General features: G+C 37.2%; 1 protein-coding gene across 1 annotated transcript in view; it reads right to left on the bottom strand.

Annotated features, from left to right (window-relative positions):
* Nucleotides 1-3,630: 3,630 nt before the first annotated feature.
* Nucleotides 3,631-19,164, bottom strand: part of ABCD3 (ATP binding cassette subfamily D member 3) — a 76,375-nt gene continuing 60,841 nt past the window's right edge. Inside the window, exons 17-23 of the mRNA XM_028511832.2 lie at nucleotides 17,331-17,408; nucleotides 17,162-17,227; nucleotides 16,975-17,064; nucleotides 16,377-16,496; nucleotides 10,274-10,378; nucleotides 7,142-7,198; nucleotides 3,631-5,211 (exon numbers count right to left, since the gene is read on the bottom strand). Coding sequence (XP_028367633.1) covers nucleotides 5,134-5,211; nucleotides 7,142-7,198; nucleotides 10,274-10,378; nucleotides 16,377-16,496; nucleotides 16,975-17,064; nucleotides 17,162-17,227; nucleotides 17,331-17,408 — 594 coding nt within the window. The 3' untranslated portion in view covers nucleotides 3,631-5,133. The remainder of the gene's footprint in view (nucleotides 5,212-7,141; nucleotides 7,199-10,273; nucleotides 10,379-16,376; nucleotides 16,497-16,974; nucleotides 17,065-17,161; nucleotides 17,228-17,330; nucleotides 17,409-19,164) is intronic.

Here is a 19,164-nt window from a genome sequence, read left to right as displayed (position 1 = left end):
TCTGAGCCGATGCTGCTGGGAGGGACTTCCTCCCCTCTGGTGCAATCCTGACCAAATACCACCCAAATAAAGTTCCAGGGGAGGGATCATTGATGCCACACCTTAAAGAGCATGGGGGATGGGCTATATTGTGGGGCTGTCCTTGGCAAACACACTCAGTCATGAAGATCAATATACAAAAATTAACTGCATTTCTATTCAGTAGCAACAATTAGAAAATGGCATGTTAAATAGATACGAATACTAGAATCAACAAACATGAAATGCCTAGCAATAAAGCTACTGAGAGAGGAGACCTCTACCCAGAAACTGCACGTTACAGACGGGAAGTAACTGAGTCTCAGCTACTCGGAAGTGCCGGGCGTGGTGGGGCGGGAAGGGCGCTGCAGCTGCAGGGCACACGCACGTCAGTGACGTCAGGTTGGCGACTCTATGAACCACTTTGTGGGCTTTTGCGTTTTGTGTGTTAATTGTTGGACCAATCTTTTTGATGACTGTTTAAAGTATCCCTTATCTGACATTAGAACATCTATCTAACAAAGGCTTCATATCCAGAATATACAGAAATGTCCCTGATATCATTTCATGGGCCAACCGATGAAAGGGGGCCCGAAGATGTTAAGTGAAAAAGAGGACATGCAAATGACCAGTAAATATGAAATGAGTTCAAGCTCATTACTGATCAGGGAAATGCAAAATTAAACCAAATGGTTTACTGTTGATGGCTAAAAATACATAACTAAAAATAAAAACTTAAAAAAACACAATACCAAGTATTGGCTAGGAATGGAAAAACAGATTCTTGTGCATTTATGAAAGGAGTGTAAAATGGTACTTTGGAAAACATTTTGGTGAGTACATAACAAAACTGAACACATTCCATTCCAAAAATGCATACATGTGTGCACTGAAAGACATGCATAATAATATTTACATGGACTATTTGCAAAAGCTCCGGACAGAAAACCCATTGCCCATCACTGGTCAGATGAACCAAGTATGGCCTGCTCCTGTAATTAAATAGGATACAGCAATAAAAGTGAAGGAACTACTGCCACGTCTACCACGGATCAATCTCAATCAACTGAGGAAAAGAAGCCATACACAAAAGGGTGTGGAACACATATAAAGTTCAAAAATAGGTAAATTAATTTATGTGACAGAATGGCTTCTAGGGGCTAGTAACTGGAAGATGATATAAAGGTGGCCTTCCAGGTGTAACAGTGTTGGATTTCTTGATTTGGGGGGTGGTAATGAGCATGCACACTTTACAAAAACGTACTAAGTGAAATAAGCCGTCCGAGAAAGACAAACGCCGTATGATCTCACAAGTGGAACCTAATGAACAAAAGAACAACATAGAACCAGAGGCCTGGAATCATGGAGCAGACTGGCAGCTGTGGGAGGGGAGGGGGGCGAGGCACTGGTGGAAAGAAGGGGAAGGGGTTAAGCACATGCATGAAGGACTCACAGACATGGACGACAGTGTGGGTAATGAGTATGGAAGTGGGGGCGCCGGATGGGTGGAGGGGGCCAAAAAGGGAAAAACCGGGACAACTGTAACAGCATAAACAATAAAACATTTTAACGAATGTGTTGAGTTTAAGGTTTATGGACTTTTCTGCATATGTATTATAGTACAATAAAGTGCTTGCAAGTTTTTAAAAATGATATATGTAGGGGATGAGGCAGAAATATAGGCAGTAGAAATGTTTAAACTGATAAACCAAGAAATAGCTAATAGCATATTGTTTAAAAATAAAAAATTACCACAAAATATTTTTTAGAAATGGTTGTCCCTAGGGTGTGGGGAGGGGCCTGTTATTCAGCAATTGGGGGCACTGGATTTTTTTTTCAATCCTCACCTAAGAATATATTGATTGATTTCTGAGAGAGGGAGAAACATTGATTTGTTGCCTCCCATACCTACCCCAACCAGGGATCACACCTGCAACCTAGGTATGTGCCCTGACTGGGAATTGAACCCACAGCCCTTTGGTGTATGGAATGAAACTCCAACCATTGAGCAACCCAGCCAAGGCAGTACTAGATATTTTTTAAGTGGTATGCATATGATATATATCAAAACATTTCTTCACAAAGGAATAATTACTGATGTAGATAGAAATGTAAAGTTTCCTACAACTAATGATTTTAAAGAAAGTCTGTCTGACAGAAGAAAAATTCACTCTTGCTTTTAGGAAAATTATAAACATTGTTTTAAAAGTTAAAAAATTATAAAAGGAAATATGATAGATGCTATAATATCACCACAGTTTTAAGCCAAATGCTAATTAAGAAAGGAGGAAAGAGGTGAAAGAGGGCAGAATATGCCAGCCCGAAATATGCCACTCTGGCATAAGGACTACTTTGAACTGAAGACACTTTAAGAAAGCAACAGCTGAAGGAAGAGCGCCCTGACTCTCCTTTTCCTCTGAGCACAGGAGATAACTCCCCCATGGAAGACATCCCCTCTGTACCTGAAGACAAGCAACATTCTTCCCAGCAAGCGCAGGATGCTGAATCTGGGAATTCTGTACAAAGCTTATTAAAAGAATTCTTACCATCCTCTAGCCTCCTCCTGTAGCTTACTTTTCCACAATTACCTCTCTTTGCTGAACCTAGTACGAAAGTCTTCAGGTTCTGCCACTTCTTTGGGTCTTCATTTCCTTCTGAGGGCTCCTGCGTCACATAACGCTGAATAAACTTGTATGATTTTCTTCTGTTAACCTGTCTTATGTCCACTTATTTCTCAGGCCCAGCCAAAAACTTTAAGAGGGTAGAAGTAAGACTTTGCCTCCCCTGCAGAAGCAACCCTGGGTATATTTTATTCTGTGAATGCATAGCAAACAGCCATAGTTGTTTACATCCATGTGTTCTCATTATATAAAGAGTAGAAGCAGTGCCGCAGGTTCGATTCCCAGCCAGGGTACATGCCTGGGTTGCAGGCCATGACCCCCAGCAACCACACACTGATGTTTCTCTCTCTCTCTTTCTCCCTCCCTTTCCTCTCTAAAAATAAAATAAATAAAAATCTTAAAAAAACACACAAATTTAAGAGTAGAAGCTTGGTACGCAACACACAATGATACACCTGGGATGCAGTGTGACGCTCGTGGATGCAAGTTCTTATTCTTTAGTTATTCTTTAAACGTCCATTCCCCAGTGCAACCGATAAAACATGCTAATAGAAGTACATGGAGGATGCGTCATGGTCAGTAATGTTTTGGGAACACGGGATTTCTTAACTGCAGGCCTTCTTAGAAACATGTCTATTACTGCGCACTGTGACTCTCCAGGAGGGTCTTCCTCTGTGACTCAAGTGGTGAGGTACTTTAATATTTAAATTTAAAAATAAATAAAAAAATTTAATGGGAAGAATCTATTCTAGAAGGAACTGAGAGGCATCTCTTGGTAGGTTTAGGGTCATCCAGAAATCTGAAAATCTCAAACTTCCCCCATGCTTAAAAATCTTTCCCAGGACTACTAATATAATTTTTTGTCTTCTGGCTATTTGGTAGCATTTGTGAGTACACTAAAGATTTTAACTGGTTTTTCTAAAAGAGAAACTTTTTCATTAGAAACACATTTGACATACTTTTCAAAAAAGAGACATTGGGTGGAAAAAAGGATTTCCGAATGTTGATTTATTTTTGTTTTTCAGGTCAAGACTGTATGACCATGTATGAACTACCCATTATTTAGATACCAGAACAAAAAGAACAAGCAAAGAATGTATAAGATATCTGATTTTTTTTAATTTGAACAGAGATTAATTATACAAGTTTGTTAAAGAGAGTGGTAAAAATTGAATGTTACATATATGGAATCAGTACATCAAATTTTACTTAGGTAGCTGATAATTCTTATAACTAATTCTGCAGAAACCAAAACCAGTTATGCAGAAACCAGAGTAAAAGAATGCCACTTTCTGAACCCCGGTATGATCAAACTGATTTCATATCTAGCTTATTGATAATATTCAGTTTTAGTTCTCTCTGTGAAAATAATACATGTGGTCATTAATGGCAGTTTGATGAGATGAAATTGATTTCTCTTAGGAAAGTTCAACATAATAACCCAAATATTAAAAAGTTATTAAAGATTTACAGAGAAAAACCAGTACCTAGGGAACATAATTCACCCATGTGCTAACGGGGTTATGAAAGGTTTTGTTAAACATGAAGAAATCACAAGGACAGTGACAGCACGGCATACTCAGCGCATTGCTTCATGTAGTGCATTCGTATGGCTCGTGTGGAGTTAGACTGTGTGTCCACACTTCTAATGCATGGGCTTTAATGCACACAAATCCCATCCAATTCTTTTAAAAAACAATTTAAACATCTTGTAAGACATGGAACTTGACACGTAAGGACAGTGTGTTTTAGTGTCCCAAACACTGGGAGGATTAGGTGTGAAACACAGTGACGACCTCTTGTAAACAAGACTGCGTATATTTCTGTTGTATGACCACAAAGAGCTCTCAAAACAACTCAATACTTCAGATTGAGACCGGCACATTTATTATTTGGCCAAAGAAAATTCAGATGGCTTTCCTGGAGTTAAATGTACCCCAAGACGTACACAAGGAATGAGTATAACTGTGGCACTAAAGAAACCCGCCACTACATGGTACATGCTAGTATGCATTGATGCTGCACGTTTTGCTAACACACTATGATTTGTTTGCTTCCCACCATCATGGGGCACAAGAAAATGAAACTCAAGACTATCTTGTTAGGACAGGACAAGTGATGACCCCAGTTTTAAACAGGGTTCTTCATTGAAGGAAAAGATAGAGCCATAAAAGTCAAATTAGCTGACTTCAAATGGTTTACATCCCAGGATGAATCAGGTTACACTGATTGAAGCCCAATTTAATTTAGGCAGTTTTTCAACCACAAGAATAAGGTCATTCTTAGTACATATTAATAATTAAACCAACATATACACAATTAGCAATATCCTATATAATATTAAATGTTTTAACAACTTGTTCTCGATTATTTTATATTTAGTTAATTTGTTGCTCTGTTTAAAAACAAAGCTCAACTTTATTCCACAATGTACTTTGTACTTCTAAGTGTTTTCTGTAATTATTTCATTGAAGCAGGTACAATTCTCCGGATTCTAAGAGCCAAACTCAACTGTATCTTCTGTTATCTGCTTAAATTCATAATTGCCTCTGCCATCCATGTGCAGGTAGTACTGTGGGAGAGAAGGGGGGGAAATCAATGACTACGAGAATTTCCTTCTTGTCAGGAATTTATGTAGAGATTATTACAATTAATCATTAGACATGATTATTTTTAAGCCACAAGAACTTTTAAAGTTTATATATAGAAATGCATACAGCTCTCCAAGACTAAATGAAGAAGTCTGCTCTTTTTAAAAATAGCAACAATATAACTCTGCTTGGAATATACTACTTTCCCTTTTGAGAATTAAAATACTAGATTTCCTCACTATTTTAAAAGAACCAAATCTATAAGCATCCCACAAATTAGAATATTTCTATAACTCCATAACCAAGGATCTGATCTACCACAGGTCAAACGGAGTCAAATGCAAAGTCTATTCAAAGAGGCAGCCTCTAATATTCCCCTAATAATGCTTCCTAGATCACCCTGGAGCCTAAGTAGAAGCTTTTCTGCTTTTGGAGTGGGCAGAGGAGGAAAAGAGCTATATACTGTGCCTATGTATCCCATCCTATGAAGACACTTGGGACAGTGGTGAAGACTTCTGTTTAGTGGCTTTTCATTTACAGAAAGGACTTCTGTTTTCCCGGTTTTATATTGTTATTTCAGAGCTATTCTGGCCTCTAACTTCACTGTTCTTCCTGTCACTCCTTTTTCACATGACCACTGGCCTGACGAGTATTTTGCTACAGGTAAAACCCAAGTCCCCTCACTGTCCTATGGCTGTTAGGCTTATGAACATCTAAAGAAAACACAGAGGTTTGCATATATTTTAAACTGCTTTGATTTCTGGTTATTTGATTTTTCATCCAACTCATGAAAATATGGGCAAATTATGCCCTAATATAAAAAAATTTATCTTTAAAAGGCACACAGTCATACAGAATTTCACAACATTTTATTAAGTGCTTTCAGATAAGCTATCTCTTTGATCCTTGCGGTAACAATCTATGAGACATGTAGACAAGGATCAATAACTTTATTATATGAAGGAAGCAATGGATGCCAGAAACAATGGTGCCTGAACCCAGGTCTTCTGACTTCAATCCCAAGCTCTTCATTTCATCATTTGTGCACTGTCATCTTAAACTACCGGCTCCTGAGGGCAAAGACAGCTCTCTGCATCCCTCACACACTTAGCCCAGTACGTGGCACAAAAGGTGCTCAATCAGGTGTGTGCTTTATGGGACAAGATACCCTCATTCCAACTTTTCCCAAACCCTTTCTTTTACCTAAACTTTCTGTGTCATTTAGGAAGGAAAGAAAAGAAGGAAAGAGGGAAAGGGAAAAAAAATCAAAATGAATTAAACTAGGTTTATTTTTAAGGGTGTGATCATTTTACATTAAGAGCGGTAAAGAACTGCCTGCCATCCTGAGAATGGCATTGCTGAAATGGCAGGAGAAGTAAGCTGTCTGTGCCAGTGTGACGCTCACTGTGGGATGCATCTTTGTAAGTCACGTGACTGCCAATGAGGTCCACCTCACCACGGTGCAGTGATGAACACAGCTGACACGGCTCAGTTTCCTTAGAGTCCTGATCTCCACCAAAAATGCTCCTAGACGTTTTGGGATCTAATCCTTCCTAAGACTCTCTCTCCTTCTGTCAATATCGGATGGTAACGAAAAGTTTACTTAGCCACAGTTGTGACAAAATTTGGCAAATTTTAGTCAGTCATTTATAAAACTGGAGAACCACTAACTGGTTCTCTAATATCTCTCATTTAAAACAAGGGATTGTTTATATATATGTAGCTTTTAAAATTGACAACTTCAATAATATTTAAGAGAATCCTATTCCATTTTATAAAACTGAATCACCCTTTTCCCTTAAGGTATATGTATATAAGGGAATATATACCAAAAAATCTAAAACCATAATCACCTGAATTCACATATTTAAATAAACTTTCACAGTATTATTCAGTGTAAGAAATACAAACCTCATGGTGCTTCCAAAGAGACTTCCTATGCGACACGGTGAAGAGGGTGATGCCAACCTAACACAGAGAAGATGACTGAGGGTTGTATCAACAGCACAGAGGACAAGTTAACCACTCTACATAGTTTAAGCTACTAAGATGATGGTCTTCAGTTGCCGTAGTTAAAAATCAATATCAGAGAAAAAATTATAACAGATGCCATATGTTTAAGGTAATAAAAAGTATAAGCCATCAACCACATAATAAAAACTAATAGCTACCAATAAAGTTCTTTAAGAGAAAAGAAACCTAACTGACCAGTACTAGCAATTGTGTGTTATTGTGTTTTGGGCAGAAAATAAATATCCTAGCACATTTTCTATTTATTGTGAAAAATATGTGAAAAAAAGTGTAAGAATGATAGAAACAGCAAAAGGGCAAAATCAGCAAAATTAAATCAATATAGTACCGTCTACAGTCAGTTTGTCTTTCAAATACAGAGTCAATAATCCTTTATTGGAAACCCATTTTGGGATGTATCTTGGAATTCATATTTTGGAAAACCAGTATTTACCACCCCTCAGGCTTCTGGGGTAGAATTCTATAATTAAACACACAAATGCATCTACGGCAACACATGTAGACAATGACAATGAATAGATAAATTAAATATCTTTTGGTAGTTTAGGCCAGGTTTGGGTACCCAATGAGCTTACCAGAAAATAATGAAAAATCTTTCCATTTTAATAGCTTAATGGATTTTTAGACTTTGAATAGGCTTTTACAAATCTAAACTTCAGATTTTCAAAAAAACCCACTAATATAATAACTAGATACAACTAGTTGCTCTGGATCCCTGGTTCTCACAATGGGAGGGTGGGGTGTGTGTGATTTTGTCTCTTAGGGACACTTGGTGATGTCTGCAGACATCTCTGATCATGACGACTGCAAGTGCTACCGACATCTAACAGAGGTAGAGGCCAGAGACGCTGCAGGATGCCCTGTGGTACAGAGAATAGCCCCACAACTAGGAACTACCCAGCCTGGAGGGTCAACACTGATAGGACTGAGAAATCCTGCTGTAGATCACTGTTTTCCAAAATGGATCTCTGAAGGCTGACAGAGACATGTGCTAGGTATCCAGGAGACTTCCATCATGAGTTCTAAATTTTATTGCCATTTGGCAATTTTTTAAAAATTGGCATTAAGTTCATTCTGGATCACTTCTATCATGAGCTTGAAGTGCCCAAGTTTGTATTTACATTTCATCACTGTATGAAGTGATGACAAAGTAGTATCACTTAAAACTTTAAATGTGTCATAAATTTGGCTGCTATGTGTAAAGGTTCTCAAATTGGTTAGAAACTGCATGACAAAATAAGTATATATTAAAGTTGTTAATACAACATACATTTCAACAGTATGATTATCTGATTTCTGAAAGCTCATTTCAGATATTTCTCTTCATAAATATACAATAATTGAATTAGATCTTGACTTAGTGAGGCATTCTTTATAACAGAATCACTTAAGTCAAAATACATAATAGGAGAACTGCATCTTCTGTGGGGCCTTAGAGCCCACAACGATATTTAAGGGAACCACATGATCAAAATGACCGGCAAAGAGCCCCTAAGCCACTGATCAAATAGAGACTGCATGGTTTATGTGCAAGAGAACAACAGTAATGTCTCTAAGACCTCTCAATCTGAAAATCTGTTTAGACAAATGTATAAAAAGTAAGAAATCACCAAAACTGACTCAAGAAAACTAATCATCCAAGAAACAAAATCAGGAGTTAGAATCTTCCTACACAGATGAATGTAGCAAATTCATTCTTTCATCAGTACGTCAGTGCTTCTCAAACTTGAATGTGCCCTTGAATCATCTGGAATTTTTGTTAAAACACAGACTCTGGTTTAGAAGGGTCTGCAATTCTGCATTTACAGCAAGCACATGGGATGTTGATGCTTCTGACCCATGACCACACTCGGACTGGCAGGAATTCGTGCTTTTTGTGCAACACAAACTTTTATATTTATTATAAATTCCCAAAGAACAGTTACAAAATGCTACAAGACTCTGGTATTTCATTCACTTATATAAAATCCTTTTGGGTTTTGCTCAACATTTTTAGGAAAATTCAAGAAGATTATAGATGATAGTGACAATTCCTCACAGGGAAAAACAAAACAAAACTAAGACTACTGACTAATTACTTAAAGAATGGAACCAGCCCTGGCTGGCACAGCTCAGTGCATTGAGCGCAGGTTGTGAACCAAAGTGTCGCAGGTTCGATTCCCAGTCAGGGTACATGCCTGGGTTGCAGGCCATGACCCCCAAGCAACCGCACATTGACGTTTCTCTCTCTCTCTCTCCCTCCCTTCCCTCTCTAAAAATAAATAAATAAAATCTTAAAAAAAAAAAAAGGAATCATTCATGGGGTCATCCTTTAAAAAAAAAAAAAAGAATGGAACCAGTGCAGACAACTCAGAAAAAGCTTCTAGCCCAGGCCAGAGGAAAAAATGGATAAATTAAAGTTGCCATGTGATTATTACTGAGTTTTCTTGATGAAAAAAACAAAACAAAACAACAAATAACATTTAGATAAAGTTAATGAAACAAATTAAGAAAATACCAGTTCATGAACTCTGAGAATAGGGAATGAGGTAAAGGGAAATAAATTTTAATATATTATTTTTTTATATCTAAGAGTTGGCTAAAGGGAATTATATACATAATAAATTTACTTTTTCTTTTTTTAAAAGACTTTATCTATTTTTAGACAGAGAGGAAGGGAAGGAGAAAGAAAGGGAGAGAAACATCAATGTGTGGTTGCCTCTGGTACACCCTGCAAGGGGGACCTGGCCCTCACCCCAGGCATGTGCCCTGACTGGAAATCAAACTGGCGACCCTTTGGTTCACAGGCCCGCGCTCAACCATTGAGCTTCACCAGCCAGAATAAATTTACTTTTTCTTTTACTCATATCTTTTATCAGTTTAAAATCTTTACTAACATAAGATATCATCTGTTGATAGTAATTTTGTTACTTAATAACTTAGAATCTTCTCTTTGGACAGATATCTGGTTGGACACAGAGTAAACCAGGAAGCGGGGCATGGACCCTCAACTTGACAACCTGCCCTGCTTACCTCTCGACAGTGACTGTAAATGTAGCCCTCCACATCCACACTCACTGCGCTTGTGCATTCATCCAAAATGGCAAACTGGGGTTTGTGATAAAATAATCTTGCCATCTGAAACATAAAAAATATTTCATATGATCACATTAATGCAGAACTTAACATATAATGTATTAGACAGAATTAACTTCAGTATAATGCAGAAGTTAATAAGCTAAAATAGATTTACTTAAGTATGCACTTGCAGTCTTATAAAGCATGAAAATTATTCTAATTAAAAAAATCTATTTCCCAGAAATAAAAACAATATAAATACACTGATTTGTTTTTACTGTCTTCCCAAACAAAGAGAAATGTAATGCAGGGGAAATATTGTTCATAGTAAAACAAAACTTTTAGGACTGTTATAAGGTGAAATTGAGTTTTAACCTAATATTAAAGAAAGTTCTCTACACAAGATTACAGGGTACTTATTTTAACCAAATCTTAACATTCAGACATATTAATGACTGAGGTGCAAAAATGTATCTATCTTTAAATATTTTGTTGCTTAAGTAATGTCCATTAACATTAAGTTGCCAATTAATATTCCCATCATTTTTGAGTGCACCTGTTTATAGACTTGCTTGTTTCTTAAAGCCTTTGCTAATTTATAAGTAAAAATTAGCATCAAGATTGTTACAGCTTTCATTTCTTTGATCAGCAAGAATGCTGGACATTTTCTAATGTTTACTTTCCATAAGTGGTTTATTTTCTGGGAATTATTTATTCTGATCCTTTGTCTAACAGATATTCCAATCTGTCACCTGCCCCTAACAATGATCTCCATGCTGCAAGACCAACGGGCACTTTTCTGTCGTTACCCAATTTATCTTCTCTGCAAGATTCAACTCAGGTGACCATTCCCTCCTTCTTGACAAAGTGACAGTAAATAATCATGGTCTTAAGTTCCTTCCCACTTTTTAGACTGCTCTCTCGGTTTCTTTTCCAGTATTTTCTCTTCTACATAACCATTCAATGTTGGGGTTCCTCAGACTACCTCCTAGGTCCTCTTCTCTTTTCCCTATTATTGTATCTCTCTAAGTGATCTCATCAAATCTCATGATTTCAAATATTACTTACATTTGTAAATCCCCAAAATGTATCTCTCGTTTATACTTCTCTTCTAACGTCGACTGATATATAAAAATTCTTATTTGATCATTCAACTTGGCTATCTCACAGGACTCGTTAAACATCTAAAATTCATACAGATTTTGTAGATTTTCCCTTAAAATCCATTCATCCACGATATTCAACACTTCAGAGAGCGACACTAGCAGACAGCTGCTCAAGCTAGAAAGCCAGGAGTCCTTCTTGACCTTTCCCAGTCCCTCTTCCCTCTCACCTCCCCACACCTCTCATGTTCCGTCTGCTTGAGAGGGTCCCGTTGCACACGTAGTCCACCCACTCTCCCCCATCTCCACAGTCATGCCCTTGGCCTGCAGCACAATCCTCTGCCTGCACGGTCACAAAGAGGCTCCTACTTCCTCTTTTACTCTTCTCCCATCCATTCTCCTTGTCGCCGAGAGAGTCTCAGATATGTAAATCACAGAATTTCATTCTTCTGCTTAAAACCATTTAACAACTTCCCATTTCACTTAAAATAAAACTCCAATTCCCTACCATGGCCTACGAGGCCCCATGCAATCTTTCCCCTCCTCACTCTCTAACCTCCACATTCTCGCCAACACTAACTCCTCTCGACGACCAGGATACAAGGTCTGGTCTCAGGCCTCAGAGGCTTAGTTAGCACTGTCACTTTCCTTATGTTGCCAAGTCCTTACTTTGCTTCTCGCATCCTTCAAATTTTTGCTAAGGTCACCTCCTTAGGCAACCTACCCTGACCCTTCCCCGTCAGTCCAAGTGGGTCCCTTCCTAACATCTCTGCAACACTTCCTACACCGGGAATTAAACTGTGTGTTATCTGTTTCTTCGCTTCCCTAGGCTACAATATTCACAAGCAGAAACCCCACTTTAATCAGTGCTGTACACCAAACACTTTACATATGAAAACATTCACCTATCTGATAAATGACTAAAACATACAAAACAGATACCTCAGGGTTTATAGCTATTTGTATGGGGTGAGGAAGGGGAAACAGCAAGTACAGACACTATCTAGAAGTTCAGCTGTACAAAGGTATGGACCTTTGGTGAAGGCCAAGTTTGCTTTTTAGATTGGAATAACCTGAAAAATTCTTTTTGAAAGAGAAAGACTGGAGAAATTAAATATAGGGTGCATCTGTGCGTATCTGTAAATGTCTGTATAACTGAAGGAAAGGGATGTGATAAAGTCAGAGGAGAAAGGATCCAAAAACACAAATGAAGACATTCAGCTTTTCCCAAGGCATAGCATGGCACACCCTCCACACGTAGTGCAAGTAGGGAGGTCGGAACAGCCCAGCGCTAAGTTAATCAAGAGGAGTGGTTATTTGAAGGTTTGCTGCAAATGCCCCTCTCTGTGTTCCCATGAACTCTCTGCATTCTTCATCACCACACTTACCACATTCTGTGGGAATATTCTCCCGTGTGTCTCTCCCCACTCTGCTGTCAGCTACTTGATGCCACAATAAAAGAAGACTGTAAAGTGACTAAGTACAGGATGGGACAAAAGTAGGTTTATAGCTGTGAGTATGCAAGTTTATTCTTGTATTATAATTTATTATTGTATTATTTTCCATACGAACAACTGTAAACCTAACCCCTGCCCTGCCCTTATAAACATCGCAATCATAATGCTGCCCGAGCTGATAAGCCACCCTACCAGCTTTAATTTTTATTAGCTGTCTTTGCTTGGCAAACTACTTAATTGTACTACAGTTCAATTTCTTCTGTAAAATGGGGCATTCACAGTTCTTGTCTCACAGGACTTGTGGGAATTAAATGAGATAATCTATGCAAAGTGCCTAGCATACTTTCTATTATCTATCAAGCACCCAGTAAAATGACCCATCATGTCACTGAACTTCTCTTTTTTTCTGTAAGAAGCAGGAGACAAGTTACTTTGCTGAGAGTGGTGGGGTAAGGGAATGGGATAGAAAGCTTGAGGTTGGTAGTTTTTAAACAACTTTCATGAAACCTGAGAAAGAGAGAGAGAAACTAAAGAAAAGTATTGTCAAGCCATGCTATGAGCACCTGCAAAACTGGACACCATAAAAGTATGGGGGCACCAACCCCTATCAACCCCATATCGTTCTGATCTTTTCAGCTGTGCTCAAAAGCCCATGCGCAGAAATGCCAAGGCAAACAACTGCTCTTAGGTTGGGGTTTAGTAATATGAGGAGACAAAAAGTGAAAAGTGAAGTTACGGGGAAGAGACCATTTGTTTATTCCTTAGAGAAATACCTCCTGAATCCCTCCTATGCACCAGGTCCCATGAAAGGCCCTGGATTACTAAATCTGTACTAGACAGGAAAGGAGGCAGTCAGAAGAGAACTGATCACTTACAAGAAAAGGGAGTGTCAATATCTGAGAACTCTCAAATAGTGAGTTTGAAGGAGGACAGTTTGCAATTAGGTAAAAGAAGAACTGTTATAATTACAAGGATTTAAAAAACACTAAGACTTTTATGACAGAGGTATCACTGGTAAGAGGGTTTCGGGCCTTCTTTATAATTTTATAAATGTTCAAACTTCTCTGTCATATAATTCACAATAAGAAAATACATTACTAAACAGTAAGAGCAAAAACAGTGAAGTGGGAAAGGTAACTCTCATTCAGAGAAATAAGATATACCAACTTATGATTTTAGGTGGAGCAACCCAGGCTGATGATGGCTGGGGCCAACTGGGTACAACAGAAGGATGTGTCACTTGACTTCAAGGGACAGTGAGAGATGAGAACCAGACCGTGCACCTGCACGTTGAAAGCTGTAGTGTACTGGTGAGGAGCGAGAGTTCTAGCATCAGAGTCACCTGCGCCTGACCTCAGTTCTGCCACTCAGTAGCTGTGTATCATTAGTAGGCTGCTTAAGCTCACCAAGTCTTTCCCTTATCCATACCTTAGTTCACGGGGCTGTGGGGAATATTAAACAGGACCTGACACTGAAAATTGGCTTTTCCTCATTATCCCAGTGCACTTTCTTTGTAGCTGTAAGACTGCCTTGCATTACACAGCTAGTTGAGAATATTTGGATCTCCTAACTAGATTATATGGGTAGACACTTGACTAATACTGAACTCTTTCAAGATTAAACCATAATTAAATTAGACTTTTTACTGTTAAAATAATGGAATAGTAATTGTATTTCTCTACATTTACAATGGAGGAACTTTTATAATTTGTCACCAGAACTCCCTTTTATTCAATAGTTTTATTCCACTTCCTCAGATTCAAATCCTGACTCTCCTTACCCTAAGGTTTCTTTTCTTTGGTTTATCTGTTTCACACAAACCTTTACTCTTACAAATTCACTATTTTTGGTGGTTAAACTTTTCAAGTGTGTTCTTCCTAAAAGTTGTAACTTTTATAACTTATTAATATAAATTTTTATAATTTATTAAAACTATCTTCTCTTCCCTCAACTTACTTTGAAATGTTTTAACCCTTCCAAAAAATATGAAACAGTAAAATGAACACACATACTCTTCACCCAACTTCATCAATATTAGTATTTGTTGCATTAGCCTTTCTCTGTCCCCACAAACCCTCTGAAAGTAGTAGAACAATATACTGTCTTTCAAACTTCACATTCAATTTTCCAAACACTAGTCCACACAGGACACGCCCACCCAGTCAATGGCTTGATCACACAGCAGTGTCACGGGTGAGCCTTCTCCATTCCCCCCTCCCTTACTCTTTAACTTAATTTCCCCTCACTCCCCTAGTCCTGGAGTTTCTTACCTTCAAGTAAAAACTGGCCCCTCAGTACCTTTATATCACATACATGGGGCTATGCACATTAATTTTTCTTTCTCTGAGTGTCCATTGTGTCCATTTATAAATCTTGACTACCCTTCCACTTTCTTTGAACTCATAGTACCAGAATTTCAATGTTATTTTGACTTGCAGTTATTTTTATAGCCATTCTCTGAATTCATTCAAGAAGTGTCCAATCACTTCAAATTCTCACTATTTCAGCCTAGTTTCCACTTTGAGAATAGCTGGCAGCTCTCTTTCCTTTTCATCCTTCACTCTAAATCAATCTCTTATGAGAGCACTAGCCAAACAAATCACAGTATTAGGTTGACATTAAGTTCATAGACAATGGGTATCATTTGGGGAAAAACAACATGCAAAAATCAGGGAGTAGAAGGCAACAAAAAGGTACAATATAACCTGAAGATAATGAATAAGCAATTTTGCAATTAGCTATTTTTTTCTGCTGTCTTTCCTTGGCTACAGTTTCCTTTAATTTCCACAAGATTAACATTCTGGAAAAAAAATTCCTCTGGACCTGCTCAAACTATAGTATGTACACAGTTAGAAAATGACTCTTTAAAAATCATCCCTCTTAACAGAGAACTCAAAGTATCATTCTTGATATATAGTGTTTTATAGCCATGTTTGATTAGGGGTAAGTTTAGTCAATCATAAAATTAAAATAGTTCCTTCCAAACACTTTTTTAGAGTAGGAAAATTTTAAAACTCTAAACAATTTTAGGTAGTAGATAACTGAGCCCTGAAACAAGGATGCATATGTTAGAGGGAAAGGGCAAGAACAGAAGAATAAAATGATAATAAAATTACGGTTCATCATCTCTAATATCTTCAACTACTTGACAGGGAATAGCCTGAGTAAGACAAAGAGATGTCTACAGGAAAAGATATTGAGTAAGATCTCATAACCCAACCAGAATTACCATATGTCCCCAGGACCAATATGGTACAAAGCTTCCTCAACTTTTAAAAAAAATGGATGAATGATATATAATTGGATCTAAAGCTTTTCCTTTCACAGGAAAATTCAAAATTCAGAATTCCAAATTTGCATGCAAAGTTACTCTGAAACACCTTTACTATCACTTAAACTAATCTATAACATTGCTCATTAAACGGATTAAAATAAAACTGTGTGCCTTGATTAATCAACCAGTTACATCGCTACAAAATGTTATCAGAGTATACTCACTGCCATTCTTTGCTTCTCTCCACCACTGAGTACATCCATCCAATCCTGAACACTGTCCCAGCCTCCTTCACGTTCAAGGATATGACCCAACTGGACATTATCCAAATACTCCTTGAGTACCTTTCAGCAAAATGATTAAGGGTAAAATCAAGCTTAATATAAACCAACATTCTCTATCTTGCTTTATTTTTTAAAATAAATTGCTATAATTCTGTTGCCAATATCATTTAAAGAGGAACACTTCACAAAAGAATATGGAACGAAGAAAGCCCTTAAACCCTATACTTCCTGGCTATATTAACTTTGACAAAATGTATCTAGCAACTTAGTAAGAATAATACTATTGTACATAATTAAATGACAAGGGCAGTGAGAAAACAAACAAGACTGCAAAGACAAGGTTAAACACTCAAGAAGTCATATTTAAGCAAAGTGGTTAACATCTTACCTCGACTTGGAAATTATAATTAATGTCAATGATTTAGAAGGCTTTACAGATTAGGATAAACTACCTGGTATTAAAAATACTTTACTGATTAAGAAAAAGTATCTGAAACACAGTATTTTCAGCAGGTCTAGGACATAAACATTTACTTACTAGGTCAGATATCCCCTTCCTTTTCTGATCTTCTCTTCCATCTGGGTATATCACTTGGTCTCGAAGTGTTCCAAGGGTCATATAAGGTCTCTGACAGTAGTAGAGCAAAAATTATTAGAAGTGAATTTTTAAACAATAAAAATATCTTTAAATCAAAAATTATAAAATAACTCAAGCAAGGTCTTACCTGAGGAACATAAAATAACTTTCCTCTCTCAGGTTTAGTGAGACGTCCTCCAAAAAGAGGCCATAACTATAAGAGGAAAGAGGTGGGGAGGAGCAGTTGTAAATTTCACCATGTAGTAGATCATATGGCAAAAGAAAACTGTAAAATGTTCAGGCTAAGTTGTACTTACTTCACCGAGAACACGGAAAAGTGAACTCTTTCCACAGCCATTTGGACCACAGATTAGAACATTGGCCCCAGATCGAACCTGAAAGAAAGTTATGAATTAATGAATAATTTAAATAGATTTAATTAAACTAAATTAATTAATTAGAGTAAATTTATGCACAATAAGTTTATTACATTTCCTTATTAGAGTTCATTTGTTCTTTGCTAATGATAAGCTTTTGATAAGTTTTGTCTATAAATGTGATGCTGCTAGGTAGAAGCAGTGAAGGGACCTTTATCTTTGTTTACTTTCAAATTTTACTCACTTTTTTAAATTTAAAAATCATTACTGATATTATCAATTTCATCTCAATCAGAATACAAAAAGCTAAAACTTAAAAATTTGAGAATTCTTAAAAACAAATATGTATGTGTATGCAGTTTTTAATTTTATTTTTCAATTACCATATGGTTAATTTCAGGTGTATAACATAGTAGTTAGACAACCATATACTTTACAATGTGATTGCCCCTGCCATATTGATATTTCCACCTAGCACTACCCACAGTTATTACAATATTATTGATTATAATTCCTATGCTATGAATCTTTTTTAAAATGGAATCATACTATATGTGTTCTAGTTACTATTTGACAATATATCATATATATTCTTCCAGGTCAGTATATTCAGATTCCTCTCATTCTTTTCTTTGAATGCTTACAGTGCATTCTACACCATAGGATGCACCATAATTTATTTAAATATTCCCCTTTTGTCAAATATTTAGGTTGTCTGCATTTTGTTTTGTTCTCCTACCTAACAGTATGATGAACCTGCATGACAGTGCATAAATTCATGCACTAATGAGGAATGTTTCTATAATTCAGATGCTCAGAAATAAGTGTTGGATCGAAGTGTATATGAACTACAAATATTTACAAGTGCCACCAAATTGTTCTGCCACAACATAAAGTTAAAGGAGAAAATGTAAAAAAGACCGGTTAAGTTCTAAGCTTACAGTTTTGTAAGTGTTAACCCTGTAAAGACTGAAAAAATTTGGCTCATAATCCAGCTTACATATTATACAGCAATGTACACAGCAGGAAAGAAGACAACAAAGAAACATGAGTTACCCGAGGTGTGGAACCTACCTTAGACAATTTGTAACTGTTGAGCCTATTTTTAATTCAATGAATATTTATTAAATGCTCAGTGTCAGGCTCTATTCTAGGCAATGGAGCTACATTAGTTAAAAAAAGAGAGAGACCAAAATCCCTCAAAACAAACAAAAAAACTCCAAACCCTCTCCTTACCAGTCTGCATTCTAGTGGGAGAGACTTAAGACACACAGAAATGAGCTAATTAAATGTTAGAAAATAAGTTCTACGGAGAAAATACCGATCAGAGTAAAGAAACCCGGGAGTAGTAGAGGAGGCTGCATTTTAAGGGGACCAGGCCAGACAACTGGACAAAAGTTGAAAGAAGTAATGAATTAGGAATTTATCTGGAGATTGTTCCACCCTCAACCCTGCCACAAAAAGCTGATTAAGAGGCACTGAGGCAGGAATGTACCTGTTCTAGTCAAAAAGCAAAAGGGAGGCTGATCTGGCTGAAGAAAAATGAGCAGGAGAGAACAGTAGTAGGAAATGAGTGAGGACAGGTAAGAGGTGGGGGTCTGGGTATTGGCAGGCAAATCCTACAGGGCATATGAAGACACTGAAAGGATTTTTGAAAGTTTTTGCTGTCATGAAATGAAGAATTATTTGCATTATTCACAATAGCAAAAAAATGAAAGTGACTCCAGAGAATGAACTGATAAGCAAAATGTGAAATAAACATACAATGGAATAT

The sequence above is a fragment of the Phyllostomus discolor genome, chromosome 5 (genome assembly GCF_004126475.2).
Source record: "Phyllostomus discolor isolate MPI-MPIP mPhyDis1 chromosome 5, mPhyDis1.pri.v3, whole genome shotgun sequence".
NCBI classification, from domain to species: domain Eukaryota; kingdom Metazoa; phylum Chordata; class Mammalia; order Chiroptera; family Phyllostomidae; genus Phyllostomus; species Phyllostomus discolor.
The sequence above is the reverse complement of the archived record's forward strand: the minus strand, read 5'-3'. Positions and strand labels throughout refer to the sequence as shown.